Source organism: Denticeps clupeoides, chromosome 15 (assembly GCF_900700375.1).
Source record: "Denticeps clupeoides chromosome 15, fDenClu1.1, whole genome shotgun sequence".
Lineage (NCBI taxonomy): Eukaryota > Metazoa > Chordata > Actinopteri > Clupeiformes > Denticipitidae > Denticeps > Denticeps clupeoides.
Window position 1 is genome coordinate 5,097,247 of NC_041721.1, and position 14,128 is coordinate 5,111,374.

The following is a 14,128-nucleotide window of genomic DNA, read 5'->3' on the forward strand; positions in this document are numbered from 1 at the left end:
AGTATGTAACTTACACGTATCACCAGGTCCCTGAGAAACGCTGTTTCGTTACTCTATGTACTGTCTAACATGTCACTGTCACAGCACATAGTGACACAATGAAATGTGTCCTCTGCTTTTAACCCATCATCCTTGGTGAGCAGTGGGCAGCCATGACAGGCAGCTTTGCTCGGTGGCACCTCAGTGGCACCTTGCCGGTTCGGGATTCAAACCCACAACCTTCTGATTACGGGCCACTGCCCCAGCTACATACATTAGTGTATGCTACAATGTATATAGACAACAAAGCTCAACTTGAACTTGAACTTTAGGACATTAGGGCCGTAGCATGAGGTGTGCATGTTCACTGTGTCCCTCTACGCAGATTTTCATATTACACATTAGAGAACACTTAAAAAAATAAACGGTACATCTGCTGACAGAGAACAAGGCCTTAATCTGCAGCTCTGCAATTCAACACCGAGACCATTCATGTCAAGGCGTGGCCAGCACGTGGTTGATCTGCAAGATGATGCATAATTGACATGGTGTCGTAAATGAGACTAAAGTGTGACGTTGCATGCTTATTACATGCATTCAGATTACATGTTATACATTTACATTTACAGCATTTATCAGATGCCCTTATCCAGAGCGACTTACAATCAGTAGTTATAGGGACAGTCCCTCCTGAAACAATTTAGGGTTAAGTGTCTTGCTCAGGGACACAATGGTAGTAAGTGGGATTTGAACCTGGGCCTTCTGGTTCATAGGCGAGTGTGTTACACACTATGCTACTACCACCCTGCTGTTATAGAATGCTCGTAGGTAACAACACGGATAATGACTATGTTATTAATGAACAACAACCAACCTCGGCACCGTGGGCGTAGTTAGTGATTAACCTGCGGAGAAGGAAAAAAAAAACTTTTAAAAGACTACAAAAAAAAAAAAATCGCGTCGATGACGTCTGCGCATGCGTCGTGTCCAGGGACGCTCGTCCCCGGACAACAGGCGCCTGTGTCACACACACACAAGCTGCCCGAGCACAAAAAGAACAGAATAAAACAGAGTAAAACACAATGGCGGTGCATTTTAAGGTGAGTTCGCGTCCTTCCGCTGTTCTGCACATTAACGGGGGGGTTTAAGAAAGTGTGGCGCAGAGACTCGCTTTCGATAAACGATAGTTGAGGGTTCTCACCCCCCCCTCCCTCAAACAAACCGAAATCAGTTCGAACACACGAACAAACGTCAGCGTGTGTCATTCTGCAATAGCAGCCAGTGGTTTTGCTGGCTCCTGCGCCTCCGTTGCACAGATTTAGCATTAGCTCGGTCAGAGGTGCTGCCGAATTCGAAAGCAGGTTTCCTTCCGATTAGCCGCCTAATCCCGGTTTGCTAGCAAATTAGCTAATGTTGCATCGAGGGTCCGATTTGCACAGGTGGCTTGTTGCGCGACGTGATGCGGCGTGGTGTGGTGGGCTTTGCAGGGCGTCGGCGACCAGGAGAACCGGAGACGCAAGACGGGGTCCAGAAGTGCGTCCCCGAACTTCAAGATGCACCTGGCCGGGGTCCGGTCCGACCACCAGGGTATGCCGCCCGCCAGCAGAAAACGCTCCACGGTCTTTGGGTCCATCTCAAGCCCCCCAGCATTCGCGCCTTTCATCGATTTCGAGCAAACGTTTAGTGAATGAAGGCAAACTGGTATAAAAATATAGCATTTCATTAAAATACACATGTTTGCAATGATCAAAGCAAACCCAAGACTGTCCATTTTAACATTGAATTGAAATACACCACAATTGGACAATCAAATATTGTCATGTTCTGCAAATTACCCAGTTCCTCAGCATAGAGAGAATATATGGAAGTCATTTTAAAGACACATGGACACAACATTGGTGTTGGGAGTGAAACTAATGAAGGGTTTTCTCATATTTCCATCAGGAATGGGCTATCTAAAAGTGTAAAACACACAAATAATTATGATTAAAAAGAAAAACTGGGTGTTGGTCCATCCCAACTCTATAAACTAACGTCTGATTTCCTACAAGCTAATCTAGAGCTTTTTATATTGAGGACGCTGAGTGTGAAATCTCGTAATCCATACGCATTTTATTTGCATGTAGCCCCATGTGCAAGGGTGCACCATTGAAAAATAAAAGAAGAGTCCAAAAGAAGGGGGACGGTATTGCCTCTTTGGCACTAAGTCTACAGATGAAGAACTATATTGTACTGCTGCTCAGAGAGTCTCTTTCTCTACACACATCATGTCGTTGTGTCATGAAAATATGGGAAATCTGCAATAAACGATTTAGACTGGGTGAGTGAACAAACGCGTTTTTAAACGCGCCTACAGGTGTCACTAGGGAGCCACAGTTCCAGTCCAGAAGAAAAGTCCTGGCCCACGTTCCACAGGTGGCCCGGTCACTCCAGTGGGAGGGGCGTCTCAAGACGGACGCCCCCCCAGCCTGCTCTGTAGCCGCTCAGACTGAAAACACTGCAGAGACCCCTTTGACCCCCTTTGGTCCTCGACCTGAGGGGAAGCCTGAGAGCCCCACCCCTGTTCCAGCAGCGCCAGGAGAGGAGAACACGCACTCAAAAACACACTCCCCCTTGGCTGGGAAGGCACAGCCAGCGCTGCATGCAGTAAGTGTGTCAGTCCTGAAATGCCGGTTTTTGTGCATGTGTACGAGGAGGTGACCGAGTGCAGTATGCGTCCTGTCATAGGTGCACCATGTTCTCAGGAGGAAGGCGGGGCTGAAACCCTCCAGACCCAGAAGCAGACATCAGAACTCTGAATACCAGAGGCAGTTCATGTGGAAGGCCCCTGTGGACAACTCGCCACTACTTACAGCAGAGCAGGTCAGCATAAGTAATGATCATAATGGAGCTCACCCAGTGGCCACATTATTAGGTACACCAAACACATAGCTGAAAGTCATGACCTTTTATGTCAGAAAGATGATCCATACAAAACTTTTACATTATTTGTAAGTGAATTTTACACTCACAGGATTTATGTGGGCTAGTTTACTTAAAGGTCCCCTTTAATTTCACTTTCTGATGTTATTTAACATTAATACATATGTATAAAGAGTGCTTTGGCCACTCTGCTTCGCCATTCAGAGAGCAGCAGCTCAGATGGCCAGCTCTGGAATTTGTCCCCTTATGACCACAAGGTTACCTCCCGTTTTGTTCACACAGAGAATTTCCCACCCTAAAACATTATCTCTACCAACCGTCATGGCTTCCAAGCGTGCGAAGCATTGCAGTTGCTTGGTGATTGAATATAAAAATGAGCGCAAATGTATTTTTTGTCACACGAGACTCTGAAGAACCAGTGGTTTTGTTTACATTTTTTCTGGAAGAACGCTGACATGACTTGCTGTTTGCGCCAAACATTGTGGTTGGTGAATGGTGTTGATGACGTAATTTCCACGAAGGCCCGCTCACTTCTATAGGCTGCTCTCCTCCTCATTAGCATTTAATGACATGTCCTGGGGAAATGTCATTGTGGGACTGGCTAAGAGTGGACATAATTCTGCGCCATGGCTCAATTTTAGAAAGAGATTTCATATACAGTATTAGGGGACCACTAAGACCAATTTGAAATTAAACAAAATTTTCATAAAAGGGGACCTTTAGGGTTATTTGACTCAATACAGCTCTTGGGGGGCTGTTGTTTCGCCATCTTGCTTTTTTCTGTATTATAGAATTCATTAATATATAACCAATCATTTAGTTGGAGAGACACTCAAAATCTCTTACTGATAAGATTAGTAACAGTTGGTAGTAGCCTAGTTGGTAACAGACTGGTAACACACCAGAAGACCCAGGTTCAAATCCCACTTACTACCATTGTGTCCTTGAGCAAGACACTTAACCCTGAGTGTCTCCAGGGGGACTGTCCCTGTAACTACTGATTGTAAATTGCTCTGGATAAGGGCGTCTGATAAATGCTGTAAATGTAAATGTATTTGGAGCTGATTGAACAGTAAATTGATTATAAGCTGAAGAACTGAAATGTTTTATTTGATCAGCAGGTGGCATCATTCAGCCACCAACAAACAATCTTCTACTAAAATGCAGGTAAAATGCTGCAGTACGCAGCAGAACAGCCGGTCGTTGTCATGCACCTTGCTTCGAGTGGCTTTCTCTCTCCAAAGGCGTTCTGCTCCAGTGGCGTAGGGCTCCCCCTTCACAAGCCCAACCCGCTGGTGTTCCAGAGTGAGTACCAGAGAAGCTTCAAAGCGTCGCCTCCCCCCAGAGCGCCACGCTTGCGGCGAGACGTGGAGCGTAATGAGGTTCCAGTGTTTCATAGAGAGACCCCTAAGAAACACTCAAAGGTACCCAGCATCCACATTCCCTTGAAATGACAAGTTTGTGCTGAATGTGACAAGGTCATGGTTACTTTAATGAATTGGCAAAAAACATTTGGTGGGCGAAGGAAATAATAACAGTGCGGTGTAACCTTGTTATTACAGACAACTCGTGATCATCCACCAAAGCCCAATTTTTTGTTACTTAAAACCTGAGAGAAAAACACAAACCTTGATCTTCCAATATGAGAAACTGTCCAGCACTAGACAGGCCTGGTCCTAGACTTCATCAAATTAGGGGAACAGTGTGACATTCACATTGTCCAAAGATGTTGCTGCACATCACTACAGTAAAATACAGTGTTGTTTATATCTCTACACACAGATTAAATCTCATATAACTGCATTAGAAGAGATTTTCGAATTGAATTTCGTTAAATTAAAGGACCGGTACTGAATTGCACAATGAAGAAAATATTTGGGCAGCATGCATTTGAAAGGTTCATTGCTAGGAAGAAGGATGATCTTGCAAATGTGGCCTCAGTACCTTTCGAAACAAGGCATGGCGCCAGACTGCGCCTCTTTGCAAAGGTCACAGACGCTCTTGGGTTTTGAAGTCTAGCAACTCACATGCTACAAGCAGATCGTACTGTAAACTTATGATGCTTGTCCATCTCAAAAGTTTTGAATATTTTTCAGAAAAATTTATTTGTCTCTGAAATTTAATTAAATAAGGTAGCGTTCAGTCTTCAGCCTCAACCAAGCACTGGCCATATAAAGGAAGTTTTCAAAAAAAATATTTCATTGATTGTAGGCAATATTCTAATATATTCAACTACAGCCATCTACAAATTAAGCAATATTTTTCTTAATAGTAAAGTGTAGTGAAGTTTTATTCAAAAGTTGTCATTCTCTGTGTTTCCCCTGTTGCTGGAATACCAGGCTAAGAGGAAGAAGAGGAAGGAGCACTTTGTATATAGGAACTGCATCAGCCCCAAAGAGGACATGACCCACGGCCAGCAGGACGTTGAGTCACCAGTAGCCAAACAGGCTTTGAATTCTGGGTACAGGTGACTGGTTAACTTTTCACTCATGTGGCTTCTTCACCCGCCTGACACACACACACACCCTCCGTCTCTGTGTGATTTTGTAGGAACGCGAAGTCCGAGTACGACTCCTGTTTCCGCTCCCCGCTGCAGTATTGCTACAGGGACGGGGTATGGGTGAAGGCCTCCGCTGCTGGAGACGAGGTAAAGAGGCGAATACGCTGTTTTCTATAACACCGGCCACTTTATTAGAAACACAGGGCCTGCTGCTGGGGCTACCACATCCTTTATGGCCACCGGATGGCCACTGGCTGGGTAATTTCGGCATGCAGACTGTTGAGTAACACTGACGTATATTAAAAAAACAAAACGTTGTGAGTAATACAGACCAGCCCAGCCCAAAATGTCTAAATGACGTCCGGCCAACACTTCCCCTCAACCATAATGTAAAACGTTATGCACCCATAACCTGTGACATGTTCATACATTGTACATTGCAAGCTTTATTATTTATTTTTACACTCCCTCCTGTTTACTGTGTTTTTCTTCTGCAAATCTTGCCTTGTTACGTTTTTGAGCTTGCACTGGTGTGACACTTTCACTGTCCCATTTATATTCACACGACCCGTACTGCCAGCAAGGACGCAATGGCAACTTAAGAAAAGCCAAGACAACTTAAAAAATGACGTTGTCGCGCACCGCGTCAGAGGGGCCAGGCGTCTCTAATATAGTGGCCAGAATGGATACGCATTGAGAGACGAGAGTAAGGCATACTCAACAGGAGTACTAGTCACGTGGCCTCTCTCTCTTCTTGCAGGGGGCTGGCAGCACCCATAGACTCGGATGGTACCATGAGGTAACCCGTTCGGACTGGTATACTTTTTTTTTTTTTTTTTTTTATGCTTTGTCTGCTCTCATGTGTCTCGTTTTTGACTTCATCACATGGTCCCAGGAAACATTATATGGGACAAAGGGTGTTAAATTTTGAGCCTTGAGCATTCAGTGCACTCCTTCATCAATTTTTCAAGATGAATTTAGAGCACTGATGTGTGTTTGTGTGTGTGTGTGTGTGTGTTTGCACAGTTGCTTAGTAATTTTCAGTTACTGAGTCAGCAGTTCCATGGAAGGTTAAGGGCTGGCTGTGGTTTTGTTGGTTAGACTGTGCTCTTTCGTATGACTGGAAGTATATATGTACTTTTGCGCCTCAGTGTGTCACTGAGGGGTCTGAGGTGATTCGCTGAGGTGAACTTCTCAGTGGTCAGGGAGTGCAATTCGGTGCTCAGAAATGGTATGGAAAACAAGAACAGCCCTTGTTGCCAGATTCATCCTTCTACGGTTTCTGCATTTTTTTCTATGCAAATTTAGATATCCAAACTAATCTGGAGAATCTTTTGTTTTTCACAATAGCCATAGTAATAAATGTAAGCTTTGGTGGAGCGAATCTCACAAAGGTGGGTTCTGCCACACATTTCAGCTGGTTTTGTTGGTAGATTACCTAAGCCACTGTCTTAGTCAGAAAATACCCTTGTGTGGCTGATAAAGATCCTTAAAGATATCCAATGTGCTCAATAACATCTACCATGAAAACATTGCTCAAGAGTGGTGATAAAAAAAAGCTAGAGCAGCTTGGCCGACTGCAGCGTCTCAGACACACGTTTTTAAAAAAAGATGTTGCTTTAGTTTCTCTTATCAGTAAGCCTGATGATTGAATCCAATGTTTACCAAGACCTTGACCATGATATGTTTCTTGCCGTGACCAGGTGCGTGAATTGAGAGAAAAGGCAGCGTTTTACCGGCGCAGGGCGCGGGGAACGCACTTCTCACGCCATCACCTGAACCAGATCCTCTCCGAGCAGAACCGGCTGTGGGAGGCGTCCACCTCCTCCAGCAACGGCAGCTCTGGGCCCACAGGGGGCAGTGGCAGCCCCATCATAGAGGCCCTGGATCTGGCCAGGTGAGATGTGCAGACCACGAGTATTCCTCACAGTCAAGGATCCTTCCTCTTCACATCATAGAGCGTGGTCCTTCCTAGACATCCCATATCCTAGACATCTGGATTTGATGATGTGGCAGCCATCTCTCAGGGTCTTAGTTAACATTTCACATGAAATACATTCTACTGCAGGTTTGAGATTAAAAACTTTCTCCCTGAAAAGAATCACACAGTAATCTTTGGGTTATTCCAGCAGCAACTAAACTGGAAATGCCAGAACTGCACAGATTTCGCTTTAGCTGTAAAGCAAGTATCAAAGGAATCCATACAATCTATAGAATGATGGACTTTCCGCCATGGAACATGGTCAGTATCAGAAACACAGTTCACAGAACATGAACTGGAAGATTTACGTAGCAGAATGGGAAGCAGTTTCTTCCCACAAGCAATTCGAACGGAGCTACGCATGCACACAGCTGGAATGTGAACCTCCACATGCAGAATTTATTTCCCCTTTTCCACACACAACTATATTATGCATCAAAAATGTATTTCCACTTTACGTCATTTTGCATTGTTGCGCATACAGAATAGAACTCCATGCAAGTTGAACAGTTAACACTTTTTAAAATGGCTGTATTTTTGTCTTTTGCACTGTGTGTGGTTTTGTCAGTGGTAGTCTTGTTCATGGCTCTGGAGGACCATGTAGATGGTTAAAAAAAAACTATAGAAATCTACATTAACATTAACATTAATAACTAACAACTGGGTGAATGACATGATGTGCCAGTTGAGTTGAAATTAGGTGATCCTTTTGCTGAGAATGATTCAATGCTTGTGAATAATTAGATAAAGGTTGAGCATATGCTTTTAGCCAATATAATGCTAGTTTGTGTTGATTTATGTAGTATATATTGGACTAATATATTGGTGCTAGTGTATGTAAAAAATTGGAAAATTCTCAAAAATATATGATTTGTTCATAATTAAATTTGTAATTATTGTAGGTAATATTAAAATAATTTTGGATTATCATGCGTTATCTTCCAAAGTCATCTAAATGAAACCAAAAACCTTTACTTTATGTGTAATGTCTGTGAAGATTCTCAGTCATCCAGGTGAATTTGTCAGAAAGTTGAGTCATGGCAACTGGACTTTCTTTCTTTAAGGTAGTATTCATTATGTGTAATGAATACAGCAAATATGAAGATTTGCCTTTGTTCATGATTTTCTCTTTTGTTTGATGCACTAGAACTTTACATAAATCAAAGTCAGAGTAAAAATCTAAAGGAGTGCAAATGTCATTGTCAATGGCAGACATTTGAAGTTTAAACCCTTTTTTTTAATGGACCAGAGGTGGGAATACTGATGTGTAGTTTAAATGCTAACTGTGAGTGTGATTTGTGTGCTGCAGGGAGGGCAGTGGGACGGGCAGCGCCAGCTCTGTAGCCTCGGTGTGCCACACTTCCATGCCCGGCAGGGGGAGCCCTGTCCAGGAAGCAGGACCACCCAATGACCCCTGCCTTCCCGTGCAGAGGAGACTTGCCTGGGAAGAGCGGGAGGGGCTTCAGGAAAAGCCAAGGCGGAAAGAAGAGCATCCAGAGGGGGAGGAGGAGAAGGAGGAGCACAGAAAGGCTGGAGAGGGAGAGGCTGAGTACGTAAGACACTCTTCCTGCATTACCACAAACGCCCACCTCTCATTTATTATTGCTTTCTGGTTATGAGGAATGTTGCTTCACTCCTGGGCCTCAGTGATGTCCTCTTATCTCCGCAAACAGCCGCTCCTCGGGACAAAACGAGCACTTTATGGATGCGCAGTGTGCTGTGGGAATTACTTGCTAGCTAATGTTTAAATTTGCCTTTCCTGCTGAAAACAGCCCCAAGTTACTCACACAGTGTCGTCTCACAGGAACCAGCAGCTGGAAGGGTCTGAGGCGAGGGGCAGGTTACCCACCCCGAAAATGAAGACAATGCCTGCTTCCCAGAGGACGCACCATGACCGCACCACACCGACAACTGGTAACACTCGTAACACTGGTACCAAACCACAGTATTCACAATTACACTTGCAGTTGGAATAAAAATGAACCCGGCCAAAAAAAGATCTACAGACTCTGTGTTACATGGAATTGTTAGGAAGTCCAAGTCAAGTCTCACGTCTCAAATGACTGAAATGAACGTTCTGTAGATAATAATGCATTGGTGTATGTTTTAGATTAAATGTACTGTACTTCATCAGCATGGATGAAATTTTATTTCATCTGCTGTTATTTTATGTTAAATGAATTTCTGAACCAAAAAATCTGTGGCTGCAGGCATGCGTGACACTTATGAGTTATGACAACATCCAAGTCCTAGTCATTGAGCTGTTGAGGTCAAGTCTAAAGTCGAGTCACAAGTCGTTGTTTGTGCGACTTTAGTGTGACTTGAGTCAGACTCTCCGACTCGAGTCCCCATCTCAGGTGTCAGCTATGAAATGTTGCTAAAATGAAACCCCCAAAAACAGAAACCCAAAACATGAATCACTAAATTGATGGTCTATTTATGAAGGTTTTAACATGAAATTGATCATGTATAATCCAGCAGGTTGACCCTGATAATGAACCCGACTAGGAACTGAAAAGACAAGACATATTGTTTGTGCTCACATTATTCTGTTTGTGTGTTCGCCATCAGGAGGGGCAATTCTTGTTTCTCCGCCGAAGGCAGCGGCCTCCAGGGGGGGGCTCTGTAGTGAGCCCCCGCTGGGGAAGTCCCATTCACCTTACAAACATCTCCACCAGGCCTCCCCAGATCCCGCAGCCACCCAGGTGGGTAGCAGAGATGGGCCTAACAAGGTCTGAACAAATATGACTTTACAAAATTAAACCCTGACGTTCTGCCTAAAATGGGTAATGAAACCATAGTTAAAGTTAATATTCTGGGCGACAGAGATAATGACAAATGGTTGGGCGGGTAGTTTTTTTTGCTTGTATCTGATTATTTCTGTAAATTAAGAAGGCATTATTCTGGTGACATAAGCAAGTACTCCCCACGTGCTGCGTCTCATGTGGCGCTGGGAAAATATGGCTCAACATGTGCTTCCCGTGTTACATAAGTCCATGAAACGTAAGTCAGCGGTGGTGTGACAGGCGGTGCAGTATGCGCTGAAACGTGTATCTGGTGGGGATTCCGCTCTTTGTCCGGAGAGACGAGCACATGAGGAGGCGGAAGGGACTTTCAGGAAATCCGAGAAGCCGCAGCGCCACCTACATGCGTCGGATCAGAGTGCTTTGCTGTGCTTGGCAGGTGAATGGCGAGCAGCCGATGACACGGTCGCCCCCGGCGGCCGGTTTGACCACCGCTGACCCGCTCCCTCTCCGGGACGAAGAGTGGTCCGTTGAGCACGTCGCCAGCGACCCCCCAGAGGCGCGGCTGGGTGGGAAGGCGAAGACTCGTGTCGCAGCCTTTGTCAGTCTGCCCCCTCGGGCCAGTCGAATCCAGGGTGCCCTGCGAGACCCCGAGTTCCAGCACAATGGTAATCCACATCAGTTTTTGATGACTATTCGTTACTTTTTTCTTACTTGCTTCACAGTTTCAAAAGAATTTCCACCACTGGTCGTTTTTTTTACAAATTGTGCTGAATAAACAGAAGAAATGCAGCGTTCAGTGACGCGCTAATATCAGGAAACAAGGTGAGGGGGATCTCATCATTGTGTTCTTGATAAAAATGAAGTCAGCCCACTGTCAGAGTGAGAAAGAGAGGTAAGGTTACCGACAGCAAAGGAAGGCGTCGGACCGTATCTAGGTCAGCGTCCCATCCCTTGGTGAACCAATTTTTGTTCCGCTGTGTCTGGTGTTTGGCCACACCCTACCTTCACAGGGGTCCCGAAGGTGCTGTGAACTTCCACAGAACTTCCCGCTTCTCCCAGCAGGCCGTAGGACTCAAATGTAAGAAAAAGCGCGCCCTTTAATGAGCAATTAGAGCAACGATATCCAGCTCGTTCTCATTCACCTCCCTCCCCCGCTCGACTATTGGTACACCATCTGGAGGAAATGCATCGTCTAGACTTTCCGCCAGATGAACATGCCACAGTAAATTCTGCCAAAGGTTGATTCCTTTGTTCTTCTTCTCATTTTGAAGGAAACCTAGGTGTGCACCGACCTGAGCTGTTCATCTACGCCCCCAGTGACCCGTCGCTGTCCGATGGTAAACCCATGACTGCACTACTTCGCCTATAAACTGTTACAAACTCTGATTTGAAGTGTACTTTTTTGGGCGCAGATGATAGGATGTCGCAGATCTCGTCCAGGTCGGCGGCATCGTGCTCCATGGCTTCAGAGGTCCTGGGTCGAGCGCAGAGGAGAAGAGAGGAGTTCTGGGGGAAGAGCTGACAGACCCCAGTTACTGGTGTTCAGACGACCGAGCAGCTCAAATTTTGACCTTTTTTGTTTCCAGAAACAGTTTTGTAGTTTTATAGTATTATCAGCAGAAAAGGGTTCTAGTGTGACTTCTATCAGATTTGTAAATGATTGTTTTGTACAGTAAATACTGGACAGTGTTTACTTTTAGTCTGAATTCTGTAAATACATTTGAATGTGATCTTTTTATGTTTTTAAAATTTTGGTAAAAAATATAATAAATTTGTAACATTTTTTGGTTGTGTACTGTGAAACATTTTCTCATGTCGGTCAGTGGTTTATTTCTGTTTTTTTCTGCACTGATTAGAGATTTGATGGCTGCACGTGGGATAAAAAAAAAAAAAACTCTTTTGTTCCTTTTGCTTTCAACTCATCCTTGTCTGGGGAATAAGAAGTTCCCCTTCTCTGTTATTATTAGCGTTATGACCCAGCTTGCCCAAAAGTATTGCACAACATTTTCTGGATATCTAGAATACATTACCAGGCCAATTATATTTCTCTCATAAGCCAACAACACATTGAGGCGGTAACGGAACAGAGAGAGGCACTGGTTGTTCATGAGGATTTAACCCAGTCATCATATTAACAATCGCAAATGACTACATTATGACTCCTGTGCATTATAAAGGTCATGCTTCATATGCAAAACTTGATGAAAATTGAACGTATGCACTCACTACAGCAACCTGTTCGCTCCTCATTATTTCATCTTCGCATGATTACAGGATGGGTAGGATTGACCCTCTTAAAAAAGTGAATGGTCTCTGCTGTCGACTGGTTCCTCATTTAGTGAGAAGCAGCGCTCCACCCAGGTTCTTTTTATTGTGGGCTCGATAATAAAAAAAGTAACAAGAAAATTGCATTATTTCACAACATGGGGCACTTCTATTTTGCATCACATCACAAAAGCAATTTTGTCAGAGCCCTGGTGGACTTGTGGCCCCTCTTCCATGACGTGACCCCTGTCATCCGCCACCATTGAGCCTCGCCGGGCTCTTCCTGCAGAGGCAAACAGCAGGCGCTGACGCACCTGCACGTTTTCCACAGATAGCGGCTCATTCAACATCATGAATGAGCCGCCGGCGTTCGGCGCACAGAGCCGCCAGCCCTCCGCCAAAACGTCTTTATCGTGCAGCCACTTTCCTCGGCTTGAGCAAGGCGGCTTGATTTCCTGTGCGAGTGAAAGGCCTCTCCGCGGGTCTCTGGGCAACGCTCCGCGTTGTAAAAGGCCCTTCCTCCACAGGTTTATAGTGCAAACACAATAAAAAAAGTGGACGGAAATTCTCCCATATCCCTGCAGAAGTTGATTTATTTGCCCCGGGCCTGACTTCGTCATGGGGAATTTAAATTAGACAAAGCGGATGTTCCAGAACGCAGAGAAAACAACAACAATAATTAGTTTTATTATGATCAATGGAAAAAGTAGGAAGAAGGACAACTTCGAGCCTGTTGGGCCTGCGAGAGGAAGGAGCGGAAGAGTGACGTAACCCGAGGTTGAATTTCCCTCTGGTGATGCTCTACAGTCTGTCAACCTGCTCAGGTCATCAGGTGAGGGTGGAGCGGTTACGCCTCTGCCTCACACTTCAAAGGAAAGAGAAAAAAGCGAAGGAGGCAAGACGTCAGATCTAGGCCACGTGGAGAGAGTATAAATGCTGTACCGGTGGACACCTTTCATCAAAATAAAAAGCAGCGAGGTAAGAAGTGAGGACTTCATTTCTAACCGGAGGATTCCTCTTCTTATTATTAACATCATTATTGCCAGCCGGGTCTTTCATCTTTTCATACACGTCCACTATAGGGGTGCGAGCAGGACGAGACTTTTTCAGCACCCAGACAGCATGAATTGCCTTCTGCTCTTTGCCATCGTGATGTGCTGCAGCCTGCATGCAGGAGACGCAGCCCCCCCGGCCGCCCACCACCTGCACAGGCGACCCCGACCACTGGACAATTCAGCTACCTGGAATAACCTCATCATCGTGGCCAAACACGTAAGTGTATTACAATGACAATCACACTAGCAACAATAAAAACATAACAGCGAACAACTAATTGCGAGCACCAATTTCACGTTCTGGTTGTTCATCAGGCTCAAGAGAAGGACAGGAACCACAACACCCGCTTGATTCCCATCATTCCGGACGAAAAATTAAAAGTAAGCAGGATTCCGCGCACCACGCAGTTTTACCCTGTTGCCAGGTTCGCTGACTCTGCGCACGAATTTTTTTGTTGTTCGGTTTATTTAAGTAGAACGGTGTTAGATGGGAAACCTCAACGCCACTAAGCAAAAGAGTGCTCGATTGATATTAATGACAGTAAAGGCATTGTTGCGGTGGACTCCGCACGCCCGTCTGCGCGTTCCCGCGCCACACCTGGCAACACCGCGGCCGCTCACTCCTTGCCGTTTGCTTCCAGGACAAGGACACGTGCTGCCTGAGCGCCAACATCCTGGA

General features: G+C 45.1%; 1 protein-coding gene across 2 annotated transcripts; it reads left to right on the forward strand.

Moving 5' to 3' along the window:
• Positions 1-970: 970 nt before the first annotated feature.
• mdm1 (Mdm1 nuclear protein) lies at positions 971-11,914 on the forward strand. 2 transcript variants are annotated; one of them, XM_028955574.1, is made up of 15 exons: positions 971-1,079; positions 1,467-1,566; positions 2,336-2,625; positions 2,707-2,841; positions 4,146-4,325; positions 5,241-5,368; positions 5,452-5,548; positions 6,162-6,200; positions 7,105-7,298; positions 8,692-8,931; positions 9,187-9,296; positions 9,954-10,087; positions 10,566-10,794; positions 11,401-11,466; positions 11,542-11,914. In XM_028955574.1, exons 1-15 carry the CDS (start codon positions 1,062-1,064, stop codon positions 11,649-11,651), a joined length of 2,070 nt encoding a protein of 689 aa, XP_028811407.1. In that variant the 5' UTR covers positions 971-1,061; the 3' UTR covers positions 11,652-11,914. The 2 variants fall into 2 exon arrangements, with proteins under 2 accessions (XP_028811407.1, XP_028811408.1); XM_028955575.1 differs by lacking the exon at positions 6,162-6,200.
• The last annotated feature ends 2,214 nt before the right edge of the window (positions 11,915-14,128 follow it).

Bases quoted from the DNA above. Each gene is read 5' to 3' on its own strand.
- mdm1 (XM_028955574.1), top strand. The intron at 2,626-2,706 runs GTAAGTGTGTCA...GTCCTGTCATAG, and splicing joins CACAGCCAGCGCTGCATGCA to GTGCACCATGTTCTCAGGAG. The intron at 10,088-10,565 runs GTGGGTAGCAGA...TGTGCTTGGCAG, and splicing joins CAGATCCCGCAGCCACCCAG to GTGAATGGCGAGCAGCCGAT.